We start from the raw sequence: 24,932 nt of genomic DNA on the forward strand, positions 1-24,932 counted from the left end.
GTTTTATTTTCCAGCTCATTCTTCTAGGGGTAAGATGTCAGACTATCAAAAAAAAAAAAAAAAAAAGCAGTAATCCTGCTCAGTGTACTGTACAAATGTCCTTAGCACACTAGCATTAAACTGCTGCTTCTGGAATACATTTGTGACAGCTTTTATGCTCACTCAATGACTTATATATTATTATATACTTTTTAAGGTCCGGTTTCCTGGACATAGCAACAACTCTATTAAGTTGCACAAGGAGTTTAGTCAAAGATGCTAAAGGGAAAATGTATCTTTGAAACACTTATTTATTACTAATAATAGACAGAATTGATGCATACCTTACACAACCAACCAGGTAATGCAAATTAATTAGCTTTAATCAGATTAGTACAAGTTACCAAACAAGTTTGGGCATAGATATTTTACTTAATTGCTTCAAATCAAGATATACATTGTATTACTTACATAATTAAATACTTATCTAGGCAAGTAACTGTACATGATGCTAAATGTGTTCTAATCTGGACATGTCTCAGCTACTTTTTACTGAGTGGCTATTTCTGTGGCCACATGTGAATCGCAATTTTATTTATATATATATATATATATATATATATATATATATATATATATATATATATATATATATATATAATTTTATTTATTTTATTTTTTTTTGCATGGAAAAAAGTCAGAATTGTTCGGAATTGTTTACTATTATAATAAGACAGATATAGATATATAAATATACAATAAAGTCCAAGTAATGCATGGAGCTATGAGTCTAGTCATCACATGGAATTACGAGGGTCATCAAGTCATCACAGCATGATCTCACATCCTGTTTCTAATTTCCAGCTCGTTCCTTCAAAAAAAATGTCAAGGTGGGAAAAGGGCCAGAAAAAGAATAGAGATAAATATTTCTCCCTAAGCAGTACAAATTCTCCTTGACAATAATGTCCTCAGCACAAAGGACATCTCGTGGTGTAGTTAACTTTGGGGACAGGGATGCATTTGACGTGTGTGGCCACTAGGCAGCTGTCTGCTCCTTTGTTCCTCTGAAAGTCTGATGGTAACCCCCACAGTCTCTTCTGCTGGGTCTGATTCAACCGACGCGCGCGCGCACACACACACACACACACACACACACACACACACCACAATGTCGAGAAATGGGAACCACACACACACACACACAGTCTGTATGAGTGAAGGTTTAAACCCATCCCAGTTCTCTGTGCAGCTTCAGTGCTCAGAAGGAAACGAGGCTTCTCGGTGAATATATTTTACGGCAGACCGGAAAGCTGACGCCGTGCCGCTCACCAGCTGCTCTCTCTCCCTCTCCCAGTAAGTAACAGTGCTCAGATATTAGCTTGCTAACCTTTTATTTTATTCTTCCCAGGATTTCCCGACGTGTCGTTATTATTAGTGTTATCACTACAGACTTTTTGAAACCTAAACAGAGTTATATATTTATTTTTATTATTATTATAATTAAACTATAACACGCGACTCTTTTCAGCCCTGAGTCGTGCATGTGTTCAGCTCCTTGTAATTGTCCGACTTGAGTAGTGCGGCCTCCCTTCACTTCACTGAGCCTCTGTGCTTCTTTAATCCGCTCCTAAACAATTAAACCGACTCATCATTTACAGTAACAGTATTTTGTTTACACTCAGCTTCATTCTCTTGTACGCCAAATGGCAGCACATGTCAGTTTACAGCGTATTCCCATAAACAAATCTCCCCGTTTTTCCTCCTGGGCTTTATCCTAAATACATTCCCATTGGATATAAGGCGCCCCATGTAGTATGCAGTGAACATGGTTGTATACTTGTTTGTAGTGCACTTCTATTAGGAGGTAGGAGTGGTTTGGGGTGGAGCCCATGTCCCGGTTGGGTGCTAATGCTAGCTTGTATGTTACAGTGTAGATACGTTGTAGGCTGTTGTGTATATAAACAACACTTAAAGATGGACACAGATGTGCAGTGGGATTTAATTCATGTAACTGAAAAATCCTAAAAATTGATTTGCATTTATTTTGGATTTTATTCTGCAGCTTTTCTGTCATTCAGAACTCTAGTTTGTCTTTGGTTTTGCCCCCCACCTTTTGTTGATGTGATTATTATCCTTTCAAATATATATTTTTGTATTTTTTTTATTTGCTCTATTGTGATATAAACACACTCTCTATTCCCTTGTCACTTTTTCCTCTTCATAAATACTATACATTGAAAATCTACCACTTATAAAGATTTTTAGAAACACACTTTGATAAAATAGTTTAACAAATTTTGTTTATTTATTTACTTATTTCCCATAACATATAAACTTGTTTTAGATATGACCAGGGTTTTGTTGATTTTAGTATTTTAGTTTTTTGAGTGCAATAAAAATGTATGAGGTCTTTTAAGGTCTTGTTAGACAGACAGCTGGTGCCACTCCCATTCCCCATTGAAGGCCGTAGATTTGTATACGGTTAGTGACCCTCTTTTTGTGCGGATAAAGGCAGTCAGAAAAGCTTCCATATCCATATGCATACCATCCATGACAAAAATCAGTAAAGGACATTAAGGAAGGCTTTTTTTTCCTCTGAGAATGCCTGTGACAGGAACAGGATGTTGGTGGAACCCTTTTGATAACCTCCCTGTTCACTAAAGATTAGTTTGCTTCTTTGTGTTCTCCCAATATAGACCTAATGATAGTTCCTGGAAAGGAATACGTGCTCAACTCTGTCATGCACACCACACTGAGGCAAGCCGGTCAGCATTGTCCTTGATTTATTGTGTTTTTTTCAAACCACCTGAACATTTTTTTACACTTGGAGTTTTGCATTATATTATTACATTTTCTGTCTTGTCATCTCTCCTGCCTCTTTTCTTGATTTAAAGTTTAATATATATTTAAAGTTTTAATATATTTGACGTTCTTTCTGTATTAGCCTTAAATCTAATTCCTATTAAGTAACTACTTCAATCCTGCCCCCCCCCCCCCCCCTTAGGTTTCTCTTTTTTCATACTACTGAATCAAGGCATTGCCAATATGTGTGCCACTTGAAGAAAAAAATGGCCAGTTCACTTCACTGCTTAAATGGAAAAGATAAGTAGACAAATGAGGACATGGATGGAGTTAAACGGAAGTGTGGTTTTCACACCAAGGCTAATTAAAGAAATGTGCAAAATGAATTCACTGCTAAGATTTCTTAAATAATAATCAGAGGCACAGGAGGGATTACCAGTAAGTCAGTGTATCCTCTTAAGCTCTTCTTTTTCCTGTAATGAACCAGGCAGCCAGTTACTTTTTCCAAAACTTTCTGTGCATTTTTCTTATCTTAGATCATAAATAACTGCAAGGCTGTTTGTGAAATTCTTCAGCAATATGCCTATCTTTCAGCTTTGACTCAGTTGTATTCTGTCTTGGCTCTGTTGTGCAGTCAGATAGATCTTGCTTGGATGCCAAATGGATACAGTGGGGCAGAATGGTCTGTGGGGAGGGTGTCAAAAATAGTGTGGAGAATCCGACGTCTGTTTCCAAGATTTTTCCCAGTTAGCCTGTTTTGTTCACGAGTTTAGCAAACATGCACATATTTGCTTCTGACTGCTCTTTTTGTGGTGGCCTGTAATTGCAAAATAAAATGAACAAACCGCACACACAACGGCAATGACATCAGCATTATCTTAAAAAGGATTTGTACTAAACATTACATTCTTGATGCTGACTCACACAACATATGAATATCCTAAAGAAAAGAAATTGGACATTTATCCAGTTATGTTATGTAGTTAGTCTGGAAAAATAATGTAATGCCGAGTTGCTTATTTTAGTAAGGTTTCCTTTTAGGTAGATGTTCAGCATTCACAAACTCGTATTAATGTCAAGTAAAGCTGAGATCTAGAATAACATCATATACCTTCCATTGTTAAAAATAGGAATGCATTAGGATTCACGTCGGATCTTATATTACATCTCCTAGCTCTCTCTTTATGCAGTCACTTAGACTGAAATACTGTAGTCAATCAACAAGCTAGATCATGTAATGATTAGCAAGGAAAGACCTTCTGTGTCCATATTCAGTTAATGTGTTTTTCTGCTGTCTTTTGTTGCAGTTGTATTTTTTTTTAGATTTTTCATGTGTTTTCTTGTTAAAGCTATTCTTTCTTTGACCTGTACTTTTACTGAATTGTAATCTGAAGGCGTGATCAGTTTGCTGTTGAATTCATATAGTATTACTTAATCTTGACTTGTTTTTGTGTTTTGGCATTTAGTCATTTTGCGAGACAACAAAAAAATCTAGTACCCAAATTTAAATAAATACATATTAGAATTGTGCAATGTATTATATAAGGTTCCTGTTCCTGTTTCTCCTTGTTTCTTGCTCTGTTCCTGCTGATAGTTTCCTTTTCTCATAGTTTCTGCTTTTATTGAGGAATTTATAGCCCCGCAAGCTCGCTCGCCTCTTGTCTGTTATAATTCTTGCTTTCTCAATATATCTTTTTTTGACACCAAACAGAATTTAGGCCCTGAGATGTTTATTAGAGTAGATACCACATTTAAATGGTTTTGATAACGATGATTTTTCCTCACTCCTCCTGTTCATGTCCACATGTGCAGTTTGAGCCGTTTTTGGAATGGAATATGATGCCATGCATTTGGCCTGCTTAGGTGGACATTATGTAAGGGACCGGCTTCTCTGATAAAGCACATCTGTATGGTGCCCTGGTGTAGGCGTGTGAAAACTGACCATATCCACTCTGATATGGTCGACTGCCATTGAAACATCTTGATCTACAGCTTGTTTGCAGATGCAAGGGCAAGAGGAAGGAGTGCTATTCACAGCTGAGAAGTAGCACGCGAATAAGCCCTGGCACCACATTTAAAAACTATAGAATGGCATTAGAATCAACATTAAAGTTAAAAGAAATCAACTTGTTGAGCCTGGAACAATTTTGTTTTTGTATTGCTGTTCCTTAGAGGTTTGTGCTGTAATTGTAAAATATGATTCTAAAGCTGAGTTCATCATTTCACTCCTCATTATCTCATAATTTGAGGCATCTGAGTCTTTTTTTTTTTTTTTTTTTTAAAGAGATGTTTTTAGAGAATTTAGAGATGTGTTTACTATACAGTTAACTTAAATACCACGCAGTTCACTTTTAATTTGTATCCCAGCCCAATTTAAATAGAAACATTTTTTTAAATAATTTTATAACAGCAATATGTGCTGATTGAATTGCCATAAACCATAATTAAGGTTAAAGTTAGAAGTTAGATAAAAAAAAAAAAATTTACATCCGGGATATTGATGGTTAATGGTGATGTTGGCAAACTTTCTGAAAAAGTCTGCATGAAATTAAACACTCCAACATCTGGCAAAGTCTTATGGCCTACTGCTAGCCTTCAGACAGGATATGATGGGGTTTTTTCTTTTCCTTCTCACACACTAAATCTTGCCTTTTTTTAAATAAGCAAAAGGTTAACTTGAACATTGAATAAATTCACTAAATCTCACATTTACTATCTCATAATTATTATTATTGCATGATGGAAAGACTAGAAGCAATAAAAAATTCTTCGAGTATTGATCACCAGAATTCAAGCAGTGTAACCAGCTTTATGACTCTTTATGACTGAGGTTAACTGGGCTGTTGAGATAAATTTTAAAGGTTAAGCATTCCCTGACTTTATTGCTTATTGTACTGAAAATGTGCTCTGACGTGCTATAAAGCTGCATCATTTTCTTTTGAGTTTATTAATTTAGTAAATATTTAATCCAAAATAAAATCTGGATAATAATAAACATTTTACTTAACTGCTTAGCGCTGAGCTAAGAAATTTTTAATCAGTCATGCTGAAATGCATATATTTCAACTTGTTGCTCCTTAAGTTACTTACTTGGCTATGCATTTTGATAAATTATGCAATGCAGCAGGTTTGTTAACCACTTTTGCATAAACAATGAAAAAGATTAGAGATTTACTATTAAGCTCTTCTTGACCAGTAATAGTGAGAATAGCATGTTGTATTTAAACTGTTTTGGGAATGTGTCAAAATTTAAAAGGTTGAGGGTCATTGTAGTAATGTTATCACATCAGTGCTAGTAAAAATCAGTATGCATAGTTGCACTTCTGGGTATTGATGGTGAGTCGTTACTTTCTTTTGTGGACAAATAACCTAAAACTGCTTATTTTTGTGAAAACTGGCCGTTGTATTGCCATTAAATGGCATTGACTTTCCCATGGCTTGTCGGCAAATATGCAAGGGGGTATTTTGTTCACTTAACATTTAATGTTTCTCTTTTTGTATGTATGTGTGTTCCATTTTGTTTAGTTTTCAATTCCCACCTACTAGCTAACCTTCCCCAAACACACCACAGCTGTCATTGTGAGGCTGAAGTCTAGCTATATATGCTAGGTATATATATATATATATATATATAGGTCCCCTGGTGGTCTAGTGGTTAAGATGCAGCGCTCCCACCGCTGCGACCCGGGTTCGATTCCCGGTCAGGGAACCATCCCCAGCCACTCTTAGTGCCGGTCCCAAGCCCGGATAAATTGGGGAGGGTTGCGTTAGGAAGGGCATCCAGCGTAAAACATGTGCCAAATCAAACGTGCGGAGGATCCGCTGTGGCGACCCCTAACGGGAGAAGCCGAAAAGAAAGAATATATATAAATATATATATATATATATATATATATATATATATATATATATATATATATATATATATATATATATATATATATAGTACAGACCAAAAGTTTGGACACACCTTCTCATTCAAAGAGTTTTCTTTATTTTCATGACTATGAAAATTGTAGATTCACACTGAAGGCATCAAAACTATGAATTAACACATGTGGAATTATATATGGAATTATATACATAACAAAAAAGTGTGAAACAACTGAAAAATGTCATATTCTAGGTTCTTCAAAGTAGCCACCTTTTGCTTTGATTACTGCTTTGCACACTCTTGGCATTCTCTTGATGAGCTTCAAGAGGTAGTCACCTGAAATGGTCTTCCAACAGTCTTAAAGTAGTTTGAAGGCCCTTTTGCCTTCACTCTGCGGTCCAGCTCACCCCTAAACCATCTCGATTGGGTTCAGGTCTGGTGACTGTGGAGGCCAGGTCATCTGGCGCAGCACCCCATCACTCTCCTTCTTGGTCAAATAGCCCTTGATGCCTTTAGTGTGACTCTACAATTTTCATAGTCATGAAAATAAAGAAAACTCTTTGAATGAGAAGGTGTGTCCAAACTTTTGGTCTGTACTGTGTGTGTATATATATATATATATATATATATATATATATATATATATATATATATATATATGCTAGATATATACCTAGCAAGTGTTGACCTTTAATTTTCAGTTAATCTATAATATTGCATAAGCAAGATTACTGCTGTACTAATATAAGCACAGTTGTGATTAAAAACTAAATTGTAGCTGTAGTGATATTCATGAAAAAGCACTCTTGTTAAATTGCTTAATTAAACTATTATGATTAAAAATTACAGCTTGGAGTTGCCACGGGTAGCAATGGCCACTCGCAATTGTTGTTTGGACAAGGTAAATTGAATGTAGATGTGAATATAGGTGTGCATACATTTGACTGGCACCCAGTCTAGAGTGTACTCTCCCTCATTTCCAGTGCTCTCAACATGGACTCAGAATCAAGGATAAAACGGGTACTGAATGTGTTTTGTATATGTAATACTTTTTGTTTGTCCCATTCATCAGATGTGATATTTTATGACAGCTGCATGCATCTCTCTTGAAAACGAGCTCTACCCAAGTACCGACTCCACATTGATATCAGGACACCACTTGGCTAATAACTTGAAGATTTCTAAGCTTCACTGCTGAGTAAAATAGGGTTTAAACATCGAAACACTATTTATGTCCTGTTTAAAAGCAGAAGGTTTGGAACTGTTGTGGAGGCACTTAAAATGCATTTTGGTGAGTTTTAGATATTTAGATATTTGTTTAGTCAGCAAATATTAAATGGAAAGAGAGACTACAAGACAAAGAATCTGAAACTTTACTCTAAAGGGAACAAAGATCCTTTTTTCCTGTTACTTTACTTTAAGACAAAATGTTCTTTTCACATTACAGATGAATTACAGTGGAGAAAATGCTTTGCATTGGCACAATGAAGCACTTGGTACAAGGGATAACACCCCCTTTTGTGTTTTTTATTAACAGGTCACTGACTATGTGAAATTGTACCTAACGATCTCAACAGTGCAGCGGAGGACCACATAACATTCAGATATACAGTGTGTGACAGGTGCAAAATGTCTCCACAAACATTACAATTGCTGTCTTTTTTTATGATGGATTATAATCTACATTCTTGGAATTCTTTCCCATAGATTTCGCAGTGTCTATGGAGATTTGTAGTCATGCATTTACTGAGTGCTGAGTTCAGGCACTGTTGTAAAGTAAAGTGATCAGGGGTTCAGCCTGTGTTCCAGTTCATCCAAAGATGTTCAATTTATACCCCATGTCTTTAAGCACTTTCCTTTTACAGGGGCATTGTCACAGGCATGTTCGTGTCCCTTAGTGCTGGTGAAAAGAGATGTTCTATACAGTAGGCCCACATGATCGTCAGGTGGTCAGTACATTCTCTGAGCATGTGGTGCGAATCATTCTACATTTTAATGTGGTCTATGGCATCCTGTTTTTCATTTCCTGTTTACAGGGGACAATCATTGCTTCCCAGTTGAAATAAACATAATAGATGAAAAACTGTAATCTTCATATTTGGGGAAAAAAAGCATGAAAGGCAAAAAAGTGTTTTTGCAGGGAGTATTTTATAGAGACTTGAATTTACCTACACGTTAAGAAAAGATCTCAAATTAGGTGTAATTTTAAAGACACCAATTTAAGAAGGTTAGATTAAAAAAAAAATCTAATTGTAATTGCTTTTAAATGGTTTATAAACTTATTTTCTTATATAAAATACCTTAATTAAACTTGAGTTTTGTAAGCCTTTCTCTCTTTGTGTGTTGTGAAGGTATCATACTCCCTGACCAGAATGTTTAATTAGATGCATTTCAGATGCCATTACTTTAGAAATGATCTCAAACAATATCTCTTGATTCCAGAACAGCTCTAAAGCCACAGGCATGGGCAGGCCACTGCAGCTTGCCTCACAGCTTGCTTCACAACCTCAAAACACAGACTACATATTCTTATTTTGCATCCTGTTTACATCACAAACATAAGGGTTGGCAGGGCACACTGGGACCTGGCGGTGCCATGTGGGCCTGGCTTCAGCTCAGCCTGGCTTATTGTTTCTCAAGAGCCGGGATTTCTCTACCCAGTACTGAGGGAGGGCAGAGAGGGAGCCTGAAATGAGTGGGGAGCAACATTTGAAGAAATTGCACTGGACTTTTGCATGCTCTTATGGTTTTTTATTGTAGTTTTTTAATCTTCGGGATGTGGATAGGATTTAACAGATGGAGTTGTTGCAATATATTAGATAAGTGAAGGTAAATCTAAATGTACAGTTTTTATTTTATGGCTGCTGGTTAAGAAACTTCCACTTTTTGGAAAATAACTCTTAATTGTGGGCTTAGTATGTGATCAATAACTACTAAAATCTGTAATGTGCAGAATATAAAACATGATATTGAATAACATTTTGTGTACAATAATATATGTGAATGTTAATTATATTTGCATGCTATGACTTGATGTCCAGTATTTTTCTTGTACCTGTACACATTCTGGACAGTACTATGTTTACTGGCTTTATTTGCTAAAATATGTTTTGAACAAATGGTACCATGCAGTTTTGGGTGTTCTTGTTTGTTTGTTTTTTCCTCCACCCATCATAGTGGTTTCCTTACCAAATGTGCATGTCACTAATTTAGCGCTTAGCCTTTAAGGTGTAGGCTTATGTGGTGTTTTAATGTCACATTGGTTTCACACTGTCATTGGTTTGGCCTCTTACTAATCTGGGTCAGTGTCATTTAAGGTTCTCTATGCTAAACGCCCTCACTGTTGTTTGACCTTTATTTAATCATGCATTTTTTTTTATTTTTTATTTTTATTTTTTTATGTTTTTTTGGCAAATGTGTCCTCACTAAAATGGAAAAATAAGTGGTACTTATTTTTATTTTAGTCTATTCCATTTATTTACCTACCACACACACACATTTTACTTGCTATAACAGCCTTATTTTGTTTTTGTCTAAAATATTCTAAAGTCTACAATTGCTACAAATTTAGTTGTTGTACTTGATGACAAAATGTTGTACAATCATGGGGCAGCACACTTACTGCCCCACATGTCTCTATATAGTTATTATTGCACTAAGAAAAATTTGCAGCAAGCAATTATTGTTAAATCAATTTTCCCCAAACATAGTTAAAGTGTACGTGCAGAGATTTTGTCCATGATGCACAGGACCCTAACAATTGTAAGGTATATTTCAAAGTTTAGTAAAGTGGATTTTGTAATTAAACCATCTACCTATAAATCAGAAATGTGTGACCTTGTGTCAGCCAAAAAAAAAAAGAGGAAGAAAAATGTGTCTCTTTCTTCCAGTTTCTGAATATTGGTGGCTAGATTCCGGAGATTTATGTGTTTTTGAGATGTATTTGGGCTGGAAATGTTTTGCTAAATAATGACAACTCTGGTAAACTGGGCCTTTGTGTGCACCTTGCTGGTGACCAGAAACACATCTACTGTATCAAACAAAGATATTTCTAAACCTGTTATTTAACTCTCATTAAGTTGACTTTAAACTGGATGACTTTAGTTAGCTATAAAATAACCGTGTCAACTGTGATAGCTTTTTATTTATTTATTGAAGTTGTGTCATTATTAATGTTGCCCCACCCAAGCAAAAGCTCTGGTTTGCTCCTGTTATAGTTGTATGGCCTGTTCCATAACCCTACTTCTGTAGACCTTGAGGGTGTCATGCATGCATGCTATCTGACAATGGATCTATTTTTGTTTGTCATGTGTACAACCACTAAAACATTTCAGAACCCTAACCCTTATTTAAAAATGTTTGTTTACAGCAAGCTATTTGACTACTTCACTGCAGCTTGAGGAAGCCATGTTCTCAATCAAACTTTAACAGCTGGTTAAAATGTTTTATTTATTTAGTACAATTAAGTACATTGATTTGGTCAGTTGCTTTATACCCTGCCCAAGTAAAAGTCACTAAAGAGATTCTCCCCAGGGAGCTTTTATCTGCACATTTTTCAGTTTTCATGCTGTTTTATCAGCTTGTGGAGAGAGTGACTCATTAGAGGCTTTTTTTTTGTGTTGGTTTTTTAGTGTTTTTCCATCTGCTTTACTGTCTGGAGAGGAAAGCTTCTGTTCAGTAGTAGTTTGTCGATCAGTCTATAGACTGGAACCTTAAAATTAACTTTTCTGAACAAACCAATTGGATATTAAAATAAAAACATTTCCAAAAGCCTTCTGGTTTATTTTTAGTATCCCTTCTGCTAATGCTTTCTTAATAATTTTATTTTTCATTCTGCCTTTATAGGTTCAGATGAAAACCTAAGTCCACTGAAAACTTATATAGTTATCATCCGCAATGTGCTGAATGTCATTCTTCCCCCTGGAAGTGTCTCCAATACTGCTATATTGGATGCAGTTTAAAAAGCAGAAAAGGAAGAAATATGCTTTCTCTTGTCCCAGTGGATTAACCTACTTGCACAGAGATAAAGGACTGAATAGGCTTCGAAAGCTGTCTTGCTCTGAGACAAATACAAGTGGATATAAGAAAGCAAAAAGTTGGAGTTTGTGCAATCATTTCCTTGGTGCCTTAGTTGGTCAAGATGACCAGTCTGTTTGGGCGGAGTAGCAGTGGCGGCTCTCGTGGAGGAGGTGGAGCAGGAGGGGGAGCAGGAGGGACAGGAGGAGGAGGTGGAGGATCGGCCCCAGGAGAGCTGAACAACAGTAGGCCTAACCGACAGGTGCGACGGCTAGAGTTCAACCAGGCCATGGAAGACTTTAAGACCATGTTTCCCAGCATGGATTATGAAGTGATTGAGTGTGTGCTGCGCTCCAACAATGGAGCTGTAGATGCCACCATTGACCAGCTTCTGCAGATGAGCATCGACGACAATGGATCAGATGACTCCTCAGACTCTGATGACAGCATCCCACCCGAGGTAACAAGATGCGCTATGTATTCTTTTGCGTTTTCCTGTATGCGTGAAACAAATCTTAATTGAGTAGCCACAGTGACACTGCGCGTTTATTTAATTGTATTTTATTTTATTTGTATTTATTTATTTATATATATATATTTTTTTAAATATACCCCTGACATTATTTTGTATGTTTTAAAGTTTAATAATTTTAAAAATGCACTCAAAGTGCGAGGCCGTGACTAAACAAACTTGCGGTCCGTCACTTAATACGTTGCAGAGGGATCTCGGACACGTGTGTACCGAACCCGAAAGCCCTGTACTGAAAACCCCTAGACAGTTGTAATTTTAATAACTTTGTAAGTATTTCTACTACATTACTACTTAAGTAAAAAAAATAAATACATATTAAAAATAAATATACTGTAACCCAGTAAACGCTTCTTGCGTAAAACATGCATGTGGATTTTTTACAGTGATGTACAGTGATGCCAAATCAAATCCATATTTTCTAGCTCACATGCAGCATTTGCTTTTGTCAGTCTCAAATTATTTTTGGAAACACTGGTTACAGTCCTGCCTTATTTCCACCGCTTTAGTATTCTACTGAACTAGACATAATCACAAACCGATAAAACTGTCAGAAGCTGAAATTAGATTCAGACTTTTTCTTTATATACATGGTACAATATTTACAGCTATTTCATACGTTTTCATCTTTAACCTATGCTTTGTTTGGCTTATTCTTCTATTTTTAAAACCTTCGTAGGGAGACACTGAGCCAAGGTTAAGATCACATGATTTGCCTCTTTGAATGTAGTTTCAATCTCTAACAGCTTAATATATTTATTATGAGGTCATATTACTCTAGAATATGCATTTCAGACTTGTAGTTAGAGAGTTTTTGTTGGTTCATTTACATTCAACCTTTGGAAATACAAGTCAATGTAGAGAAAAATTCAGCCAATGTTATACTTTTGCTTTACCTGGTGTGTGTGTGTGTGTACACTTTTATTTTATTTTTTGAATGCCATATCCTTTTTATGCCTTTTCTGTGTCAGATTATGGAGCGGACCCTTGAACCAGACAGCTCCGATGAAGAGCCACCTCCAGTGTACTCTCCACCCACATATGACATGCACATATATGACAGGAAATATCCCAATGCCCCTCCCACTCCTCCACCCAGGTAAAAATAAATACATTAAAAAAAAATAGAAGCATCAAGGTTATGTTAATATGTAATAGTAACATGAAATATTAGAAACCATTGTATGTTATAGTTCTCTCTTCAGAATAAAAGTTATTTGGCTCTGTGTGTAATAGGGATAGATAATACTATAAAAATATTACTGCTCTTTTAATACTGATGACCCCTGGTGTTCAGGACACATACTGCTGGTTCCAGTCAGTATAAACTGGTTTTGGTAATCATTGCCCATGTAAATCACTTTAGCTGTGTTACAGGTGACTATGAATTTAAATGAGTAGCTCAACAGACTAAAGTACAGAAGATGTGCATAAGAGAAGCTATAGTAACAAGCTATTGCAAAGGCACTGTTTGACACAGTACATTTATTTATATATATATATATATATATATATACACACACACACACACACACACACACACACACAATGAGGAAAATAACGATTTGAACACCCTGCTATTTTGCAAGTTCTCCCACTTAGAAATCATGGAGGGGTCTGAAATTGTCATCGTAGGTGCATGTCCACTGTAAGAGACATAATCTAAAAAAAAAAAAAAATCCAGAAATCACAATATATGATTTTTAAACTATTTATTTGTATGATACAGCTGCAAATAAGTATTTGAACACCTGAGAAAGTCAATGTTAATATTTGGTACAGTAGCCTTTGTTTGCAATTACAGAGGTCAAACGTTTCCTGTAGTTTTTCACCAGGTTTGCACTCACTGCAGGAGGGATTTTGGCCCACTCCTCCACACAGATCTTCTCTAGATCAGCCAGGTTTCTGGCCTGTCGCTGGGAAACACGGAGTTTGAGCTCCCTCCAAAGATTCTCTATTGGGTTTAGGTCTGGAGACTGGCTAGGCCATGCCAGAACCTTGATATGCTTCTTACAGAGCCACTCCTTGGTTATCCTGGCTGTGTGCTTCGGGTCATTGTCATGTTGGAAGACCCAGCCTCGACCCATCTTCAATGCACTAACTAAGGGGAGGAGGTTGTTCCCCAAAATCTCGCAATACATGGCCCCGGTCATCCTCTCCTTAATACAGTGCAGTCGCCCTGTCCCATGTGCAGAAAAACAACCCCAAAGCATGATGCTACCACCCACATGCTTCACAGTAGGGATGGTGTTCTTGGGATGGTACTCATCAATCTTCTTCCTCCAAACACGTTTAGTGGAATTTTGACCCAAAAGTTCTATTTTGGTCTCATCTGACCACATGACTTTCTCCCATGACTCCTCTGGATCATCCAAATGGTCATTGGCAAACTTAAGACATGTGCTGGTTTAAGCAGGGGAACCTTCTGTGCTATGCATGATTTCAAACCATGACGTCTTAGTGTATTACCAACAGTAACCTTGGAAACGGTGGTCCCAGCTCTTTTCAGGTCATTGACCAGCTCCTCCCATGTAGTTCTGGGCTGATTTCTCACCTGCCTTAGGATCATTGAGACCCCACAAGGTGAGATCTTGCATGGAGCCCCAGTCTGAGGGAGATTGACAGTCATGTTTAGCTTCTTCCATTTTCTAATGATTTCTCCAAGAGTGGACCTTTTTTCACCAAGCTGCTTGGCAATTTCCCCGTAGCCCTTTCCAGCCTTGTGGAGGTGTACAATTTTGTCTCTAGTGTCTTTGGACAGCTCTTTGGTCTTGACCATGTTAGTAGTTGGATTCTTACTGATTGTATGGGGTGGACAGGTGTCTTTATGCAGCTAACGACCTCAAACAGGTGCATCTAATTTAGGATAATAAATGTAGTGGAGGTGGACATTTTAAAGGCAGACTAACAGGTCTTTGAGGGTCCGAATTCTAGCTGATAGACAGGTGTTCAAATACTTATTTGCAGCTGTGTCATACGAATAAATAGTTTAAAAATCATACATTGTGATTTCTGGATTTTTTTTTTTTAGATTATGTCTCTCACAGTGGACATGAACCTACGATGACAATTTCAGACCCCTCCATGATTTCTAAGTGGGAGAACTTGCAAAATAGCAGGGTGTTCAAATACTTATTTTCCTCACTGTATATATATATATATATATGTATATATAACACATCAAGACGATATCACTTTAATTATTAGCTTTGCTTTTGTTGTTGGCAAGTGGTAGACTCTTTTCTTCAATACTATAATTTGTAAGTCATTACAAATTATACTTATAGTACAACATGAAACTATTTGATACATGATACTGCATTTAGTTATTACATTGCTTTTTAATGTTATTTCTTTGTTGTTGTTCTTGAATGCTTAATCCCTGGTTGTGTGAAGCTTGGTAAAAAGTTCTTGGTTTTGTAGATAAGGTCGCAAAACATTCATTGTCCATGTCTGCTTTGACTCAGTCAAAATCTTGTATTTCTCTATGTGATTAGTCATGTAGTCGTGATTCAGATTGTACGCCTTAAGCACAGCGATCGGTACTTTACAAACTAAGCACACTTAGACTTTAGTAAATAAATACTTGGGAAACCGTGTCTAGTTAAAATCTTTTCTCTGTTTTTAATGTGAGCTGACATTATTTGGGGCTTAACTGCGAACTCAGAATCTCTTGTAGACACCTGTTCTTCTACACATTATTGTGAAGGTGTATAGGCACACATGCACATATGCAAACTGAGTTTTCTGCAAAATAAAAGCAATGCAGTAGTATTGATTGTGCAGCGTACACTCTATTTACATTTGATTTCTGAATAAATTTTTGATTGACCTCACATGGGCTGGACAAGGACAGGCAAAATACTAAATGTGGCCCAGGGTCCTTAAACTGCCTAGGTATTGTCTGGCTTGTAAGGGTTTTTTTTTTTTTTTTTTTTAAACTGTGGTCACAGTCATGTTTTTTTTTAAGTATGTCAAAAAGTTGGGCCTGTTCACATCAATGACGTATTACAGGTTTGAAGTCCAGCCCTCAGCAGGACACCAGCACACACGCAGTTACAGGAACTGGAACCCACCTTTACTTGGAAACCTGCCCGATGACTTCCTGCGGATCTTGCCTCAGCAGTCAGACAGTATTCAGGTGCAAAATTGGACATTTACCCTCGCCCGGTATTTTATTTATTTAATATTGATGGGATCATTACCTTTTATATAAACATTTTTGCTTCTGTAAAAATGCACATGTCCTTTTATTGTCTCTTAAACTGCCTATTCTGTATTATATATCTATTACATTTGTTTTTAATAGAGCTCTCAAAACAGCATACAGGAGCCATCGTCCTCGATGGCATCAATGCCTCAGCCGGTTGCCAGTGTTGCTGGAGCATCAGGAGCCTCTGAGCAGGAACGCAAACTCAAACAGTACCTGGAAGATGAGCGAATCGCTCTCTTCCTTCAAAATGAAGAGTTCATGAAGGAGCTGCAGCGCAATCGGGAGTTTCTCGTCGCATTGGAACGAGGTGTGCTGTCTTAATTGTGCTGTGAGGTGTACAATATAAGACTGCTTTCACAATGACCTCTTTCACTGATTTTAAACGGAGCAGGTTGTTACATTAAATATGCTCCCTGTAGTGAGATTCATGAAGAAAGGGTCATTATGGTTGAACTTTTAAATCATGCTGTGGCATGGACATCAGTCAGCTTATATGAGATCTTGGGACAGAACTTCATGTAAATTGGGGAGATCTGTCCAGTCCAGTGGTTCAAAAAAGATAGCACTGTGTGCTATTTATATTAATAATTATTATTATTATTATTGTTGTACATTGTCAAAATCTGGGACTATAGCTTATAAATTATTTGACAAAATATAAATAGTTTTGTTTTCTATTCAAAATGCTATACCAAATCTACAATACATTTAACTGAGTTTTATGATTGTCCCTGTAAAAGCAGTCAAGAAGTTCTGTGATATAAGTACCTAATACACACTGCATAGATGTAGTGATGAAAACAAATGAGTCAAATTAGGTTTTTAAAAAAACTGCATACAATTGCTACATGAATAGCTGTATAATAGTAAGTGAGCTCACACTGCATGTTTGTTCATGAGTTATTCAAAACATCACAGGCATGATGGCAACATAGATAAAAATCAAGTGTATCCTCTACCTAAGTGCCACATTTGTATTAATCATATATATTTATAGCAAACATTACTAGTTATTAGAAAATCAACAAGCAAAATCCCATTTTAGTGTTTAAGGCTAAGTTCAGCTTTGATGCTGTTAGTAGGTTTTGCTTTAAAAAAAAAAAAAAAAAAAGCAGCTGATGGTGCAATTTCAGGCTTTCGCAAATTAATGTTTTACAGTAACTCATTTCTTGTAAATGCGTGCATGCAGTTAATGCATGCTGGTTTACTTGGTAATGTTTACTCTAAGTTTGTGTAGCTGAGCACCTTGTCATTATTATTATTATTATTATTATTATTATAATCATTATAATTTCTTTTTTTATTTTTTTTTTATAAAGATTTTGTCGTCATAACAAGTGTCACCATTTTAAGTTAAATCTTTCTTTTCATTTTTAACACAGCATTCCCCTTGCCTTTCTAGATCGCCTGAAATATGAATCAAGGAAATTTAGGTCAGCTGGTAACTCTACAGGTAAGTGTCCTTTAGCTGTGTTTGTACTTTTATACATACCTGTACAATTTTGTGACATCATATATATTTAAAAGTGGATACAGTGTGTGACATTGTATGTTTACCCACACGACAGGTGTCCACTACACTCCTGGGTCATTCGAGGCATGCACGGTAGTGTCAGATGATGCTCTGTTCAGAGACAAACTGAAGCACATGGGAAAATGTAAGACACTATATTCTTGCCAAAGATATTAAAGTTCCAGAAGCATATGATCCATTTCTAATGTTATTGAGACCTCACTTCCACAGCAACCAGGAAGAAACTGTTTGAAATTGCTCGAGGGTTTTCAGAAAAGACAAAACGAAGAAAGGCCAAAAGAAGGACCCTTCTGAGACATCATTCGTATCCTTTAAAAGTCAGATTTTTAACACTGTACATTTTTGAAATGAATAAATAAATAAGCTAACAACAAAAAACATTCATCTACAGCAACTGCTTTATTTGGTCAGGGATGTTGTGAATCCACAGACTGTTCCAGGAACACTAAGTCTGTCCATTGCAGTGTACCGAGCAAACAAACAATTGTGCATTCACTCACACCAAGGGGCAGTTTTTAGTAGCCAGTCCACCTAAATGCATGTTCTTGTAAGGTTGGAGGAAACTTTGGAAATTCACCTAATTATAGGGGGAAAAGTGTGAAACTTCACTCAGGCAATATGCAAAGTTCAGGTGCCTGGTACCTGTTAGCTTTGAGCAGTGTGATGAGACAAGGATATCTGTTGCACCAAAAAAAAAAAACATAAACAGTTCAAATTCAAACAAACCTTCAATATTGTAAATAGAAACAGTTGCATATTCAGTGTTTGCTTTATTTCATCCATTTAACCTACACAAAATTGTGAGCTGAGTATCTGGGTATTACTGGGATATTATTTAGATTAGATGTCTAAATTAGTTTTAATTGCTGTCTTGCCCTTATTTTAGTATACCTATTCTAGTGAATTGATTGTAATACGTGATTTGTAACAGATTATCCACCCTGGTATTGATGCTCAGTAAATGAATATTTTTTTTTATGTAATAATAGTGTGTTTGCCTTAACAGTCTCTCAGACTAGGCACTGCCAACTCCACTGCCAATCTGCTGGATGACGTGGAAGGAAACCCCTGCGGTAAGAATATTTATATTTGGTTGCTGATTACAGCCATTTACCCACTTCAGCATATAAAAACGATGACAAAAATTGCTGGAGCAAGAGTTATAATGGCGGAGGACAGAAGGGGCACTATTACAAATCATGTGTGTTGTATATGTATTTAGAGGAGGAGAGTCAGCTCAGAAGATTGCAGGAAGAGGAACGACATCACAGGGAAGCACTTTCATGGTGAGTGGTCATGCCACAATTCAGGGAATGTTGTAATGTTTCTTGGGGTTTCTTCTGGCAAATCAATATTTTGGGGTAAATTTTTACATTTAAATTTTTTTTATAAAGTACTACAGACAATGCCATTTTTTTGTGTGTGTTGTTTGAGCACAGTTTCTCTGTTCTCTGGCTAATTTTTAGATAAAAATATATAAATATTTAATATTGGTTCTGTGTACATTGCCACACCAAAACACCCGAAGTTTCTCATTCGAGATGGTTTATAGTTTTATTACATTATCACAGAACAAACTAAATAATGCAGAATAACAAGAAAAATCTTTATTTTAATACAATTAAGTACTTTTTAAAAACATTTTAGAGTGCAAAGAGCACTGGATAGTAAATTTATTTTTGGTTGTCTTATTGGTACATCTATTTCTTGTTCAATTTGTTACCATAATAAATTAAGATTAATTTGTAACATTATGACATGTCACTGATTTTAAAAAGGTTTTGTCATTTGTTTTGGTCATTTGGGTCTTTTACTTCAGCCTGCTATTAAACAAACTGCACACTACATTGGGCATGAAGTACTGATGTGGGAAACCTTTTGTTTGGCAAGACATTACTGCTATTTATTGATACAGTCTGCTGAATATCTAGTATACACAAACTGAAGATGTTGTTGCCAAACCTCATTCCAATGTCTTTTCCCCTTAACTATTAGAAATGTACAAAGGAAACAACAATCATATGAATTTAAACCAGAAATCACCAGAAACTGAAAGGATTCTGCTGGTTCTCCAGTGGTACATTTAAAGAAAGCGTTTTCTTTTGTACAGTTATAGTTTTATTGTGTATTAACAAAAAAGCTTAAAAAATGTTGACCTTAGTGTGGTGCTGTGCCAGTGTTGGGTTAGATTAGGTGCACTCATATGGCCTTGTATAGTTGGGGATTGAAATTAGTCATCATACGCAAAATTAGATTTGTTGTTTGATTAAATAAAATACTAATAAGTAATGCACAATGATTGTGGTTGTGACCATCAGTTATCTACAAATGTTTGGCTATACTGAATATAACACGTGCTCTTATTTTGGAAATATGCCCCATTATTTTCCACCAACGTATATCTGAACATATAATAAACGTGTTTATTACGTTTCAGATTTTTTCCTGTCACCTGGTATATTTCAACGGTCCGTGGTGAAGGCAGAGTAACCCGTAGCAGACAGTTCCTCCGTGGTTCCACGATGATGTGCGAGCTAGTCGTTTGTGACTCTGCCCACACAGTCTCCACACACACAGGTTTCCCTAGTCAAAGGATTGGACTAGAATTCTAAATCAGCATTGTAACTATGATTATTATCTGCAATATATCAACTTTACTATTAATATAGGAACGCTATGTTAATATATGATGATTTTTTTTTATGTAAAACTGAAGAAAAAAAACAGTATTAAAAGTTCTTTTCCCCCTATATAATGGTAAAAAAAATCTCAATTTGTGCTAGCTACTTTAGATGTATTCTTTCTTTTGATTATTTATGGTTTAAGAAGAATTTGGCTTATGTATGATTTTCATATCTTTGCAAAATATTTATATTTCCTTAAACATACAGAATGACCAACTCTGATGGCTATAGAACATTGAAATGTTTTCTATACTCTCCAAGTTTCCACTTCTACAAAAGGATGCCACATTTGCTTATGTATTCTATTTTTAGTAACACCAAAATGCCTTTTAAAATCTGTGTCTGTGTGACTATAATATACCAAGGCATAAAGGTTCAAACTTAAGGTTTTTTTTAGGAGGAGGAGGATATGCCTCCATCATGTTCAGCCTGTGTAAGTGCCCTTTTGTCCAGTAGGCATTTACTTTGTACTTGTCCAGAGCCGAAGCATTATTTTGCGTAGCCAAACGATGCTGTTACAGTGCTAAAATAATTCTTATTGTCAAAATGTTATTTCATTTTTCACATGAACATGTGAAAGGGCAACAATCTGTGAATGGACTTCTACTTGCATTTCATAATCCTGTTAAATGTCTTTTGTAGTTTTCTTAAAGGAAAGCTCACAAAGAAAAAGCCAGTATTAATGGGTTTAGCAAGTTAGAGGGTTTTTTTGTTTTGTTTTGATTTGAGACTGTTGGGTTTAGGATATTCTGACCCTTATGCTGAGCTGTTGGGTGCACAGAATGAGTTGCAAGTACCATGATGTTAGTGTAATGCTGTGTTGATATTTGACTATGATTTCAATTTTATTTTGAGGTGTGTGATTTTATTCTAAAGGAAGATTAGGAAAATGTGACCTTCTACACTTGGTTTGTATTTCAGTTTTTGATAGCATAGCAAGTTTTGTGTTCTCCATTAAGTTGTTCCTGAGTAGCATCACAGGAATTTAAATAAATTGTATTTTGTGCTAATATGCAATGGATTATTAGTAAATGTAACAAGGTGTCTTTTTTTGGGGTTTTTTTCTAAACAGAGTTTGTACTTTTATTCTATTATTACTGGTTCTAAATATTAGGTTTCTCCATTTCAAGCCATATAAGGCATTGCACAGTCCAGCATGTTCCATGACGCTTTAGTTTTCATTCATGAGATGTAAGTTAATAATCTAAACACAAATATCATATTAAATTACTATGTGATGCTTAACATGTTAGAATTTTCAATTCGGGACCTCTTGAAATAGGGGTAGGACACTGTGGAAAAATCATTTGGGACATTTTGACATTTTCTTTGAAGTTTTTAAGAAGTAGAGTATCAAATAAATGTTTACTTTTTTTTTTTTTTTCCTCTTTTTAAAAAGTAATTTCAAGGAGTGCTAAAGTTTTCATTCTATATTACAATTTTCTCGCATTTTTTCATTTTAAAGGTTTTATCTTTTGGAAGCAGGCCACCATTTTTGCCACACTCGTAGCATTATACTTGTTTGTTACACCTCACTGTGTGACCATAAATTTACATAAATTCAGTTAATCTCCTAAAATACCTGTTCATTCTCACACATTTAATCTCTCAGGGAACTTGCTCTCATTTGACCATTTTGGTACAAGAACAGCTTAAATGGACAGAAAAGTGAATAGTAAAGACAGCAGTTTGAAAGCTTAATGTAGCCGGGTCAGAATTGCTTCATAATGCAATAAAAACAGTTAATCTAACCAAAAGGTTTTTTTATATATATATTGTCAATATTTAAGGATTCTTGTCTTATCCTAGATGTTATTTTTGCTTTTCATTCTGGTATGTAATTTCTCACCAAAGTTATGTTTGGTCTTCATTAAGGAAGTTTACAGAGGGTTAAAAGTTGTGCAGTGATGAGTGGTGTAATGAACAGTACAGTGTAATCTTGGAGTGTTACATTTTTATCAGATTAGATGGAATATTTTCTTAATGTTAAACTAGGTTAGTAAATTTAACTTGTAATGTAAACTTATTATTTTATTATTATGGAAGATACCATTATTTCTAAGACATTGACTGTATTTGCCCCACTAATAAGAGTAATGATTCTGTAACCCATCTCTCTCGCATCTAAAGTTTTCTTACAATCATGTTACATTGATTAGTTATTTCAAAGGAATAAAATTTGTTATACGTTGTTCTGCTGCGTCATTATTTTTAAGGCATCATATACAATTGTGTACTTCCAACTTTGTGGCAACAGACGAAAAAAGGCTCACATGTAGGTGTGTACAAACATTGCGACATGTACTTTAATATACAGTGGTTATTTATTTGCATGTTTGTCTCACTTCACTGTTGCAGATCATCAAACTAATTTAAATATTGGTAAAAGATAACACAAGTGAACACATTAAACAGTTTTTGAATGAAGTTTTTTATAATTGCGGGAAAACAAAATTCAAAACCACATGGCCCTGAGTGAAAAAGTGTTTGCTTCCCTTTTAAAACGGTGGTTTATCACACCTGAGTTAATTTCTCTAGCCACACCCAGGCCTGATTACTGCCACAACTGTGCACAATCAAGAAATCTCTTAATTAGGACCTGCCTGACAAAGTGAAGTAGACCAAAAGATCCTCAAAAGCTAGACATCATGCCAAGATCCAAAGAATTTCAGAAACAAATGAGAAAGAAAGTAATTGTGATCAATCAGTCTGGAAAAGGTTATTAAGCCATTTCTAAAGCTTTGTGACTCCAGTAATCCACAGTGAGAGCCATCATTCACAAATAAGAAAAACATGGAACAGTGGAGAACCTTCCCAGGAGTGCCCGCCTGACCAAAATTACCCCAAGAGCATAGGGACGACTCATTCAAGAGGTCACAAAAGATCCCACAACAACATCCAAAAACTGCAGGCCTCACTTGCCTCAGTTAAGGTCAGTGTTCATGATGCCACCATAAACAAGAGATTGGGAAAAAAATGATCTGCATGCCAGAGTTTCAAGATGAAAACCGCTGCTGAGCAAAAAGAACAAAGGCTCGTCTCAGTTTTGCCAAAAAACATCTTGATGATCCCCAAGACTTTTGGGGAAATACGAGACAAAAGTTTAACTTTTTGGAAGGTGTGTCCCCCATTATGTCTGGCGTAAAATCGTCTTTGTGATGGTCTGGGCGGTTTTGCTGCTTCAGGAGCTGAAAGACTTGCTGTTATAAATGGAACCATAAATTGTGCTGTTTACCAAAAAATCCTGAAGGAGAATTGAAGCAAAAGCGAACTTGGGTTCTGCAGCAGGACAATGATCCAAAACACACCAGCAAGTCCACCTCTAAATGGCTGAAGAAAAACAAAATTAATTCTTTGGAGTGTGCCTGGTCAAAGTCCTGACCTGAATCTTATTGAGATGACTTTAAAAAGGCGGTTCATGCTCGAAAACCATCCAATGTGGCTGAATTACAACAATTCTGCATAGAGGAGTGGACCGAAATTCCTCCACAGCGCTGTAACAGACTCACTGCAAGTTATCGCAAAAAACGCTTGATTGCAGTTGTTGCTGATAAGGGTGGCCCAACCAGTTATTAGGTTTAGGGGCAAACACTTTTTCACTGTAGTTTTGGATTTTGTTGTCCCACAATAATAAAAAACCTTTATTTAAAAACTACATGTTGTGTTTACTTGTGATATCTTTTACTAATATTTATAGTAGTTTCAAGAAGTCAAGAAGCTTTTATTGTAATTTCAACCATATATAGCTGACGCATTACACGGTGAAGTGAAACAACGTTCCTCCTGAACCCTGGTGCTACATACAACAACAATCACAGAAAACACATGGATAATACAAGTAAGTGTCCTCGCCACATAAAGTGCATCGTGTGCAAATGATTTGATGATCTGAAACATCAAAGCAGGGGTCTCCAATCTTTTCCAGAAAGGGCTAGTGTGGGTGCAGGTTTTTATTACAACCAATCAATGGTCACACCTGATAGTCATTGAAAATGTAGATCATTAGATTTGAACAGGTAGAATTTGGTGTGGACTTGCTTGGTTGGAATGAAAACCTGCACCCACACTGGCCCATTCTGGAAAAGATTGGAGACCCCTGCATTAAAGTGTGACAAACATGCAAATAAATAAAAAATCAGGAAGAAGTCAAACACTTTTCCACAGCACTGTATCTCAGAAATCATTTTTACACGTTTGAATGTATTTTGTCCTTACAAAGTCCGACCAGTAGGGGGGACTGCAGTCACATAAAAATGTATCCTCGGTTTGGATTCTTTGCTAGAATTTTCTAGACAAATCTT

The 24,932-nt window shown here is 36.1% G+C and overlaps 1 protein-coding gene across 4 annotated transcripts; it reads left to right on the plus strand.

Annotated features, from left to right (window-relative positions):
* Window positions 1–1,086: 1,086 nt before the first annotated feature.
* On the plus strand, window positions 1,087–21,668 carry cuedc1b (CUE domain containing 1b; the record flags this gene model as incomplete). 4 transcript variants are annotated; one of them, XM_083548647.1, is made up of 11 exons in its annotated part: window positions 1,087–1,332; window positions 11,501–12,131; window positions 13,172–13,299; window positions 16,215–16,341; window positions 16,510–16,720; window positions 17,816–17,866; window positions 17,982–18,071; window positions 18,158–18,251; window positions 18,962–19,020; window positions 19,170–19,233; window positions 20,385–21,668. In XM_083548647.1, coding segments are annotated over exons 2-11 (1,161 nt in total). In that variant the 5' UTR covers window positions 1,087–1,332; window positions 11,501–11,795. The 4 variants fall into 4 exon arrangements, with proteins under 4 accessions (XP_083404773.1, XP_083404771.1, XP_083404772.1 ...); XM_083548648.1 differs by lacking the exon at window positions 1,087–1,332 and adding an exon at window positions 9,322–9,484; XM_083548645.1 differs by lacking the exon at window positions 20,385–21,668 and having other exon boundaries at window positions 1,122–1,342; window positions 19,170–19,237.
* Window positions 21,669–24,932: the final 3,264 nt, after the last annotated feature.

Source organism: Silurus aristotelis, assembly GCF_946808225.1.
Source record: "Silurus aristotelis genome assembly, chromosome: 8".
Taxonomy (NCBI): domain Eukaryota; kingdom Metazoa; phylum Chordata; class Actinopteri; order Siluriformes; family Siluridae; genus Silurus; species Silurus aristotelis.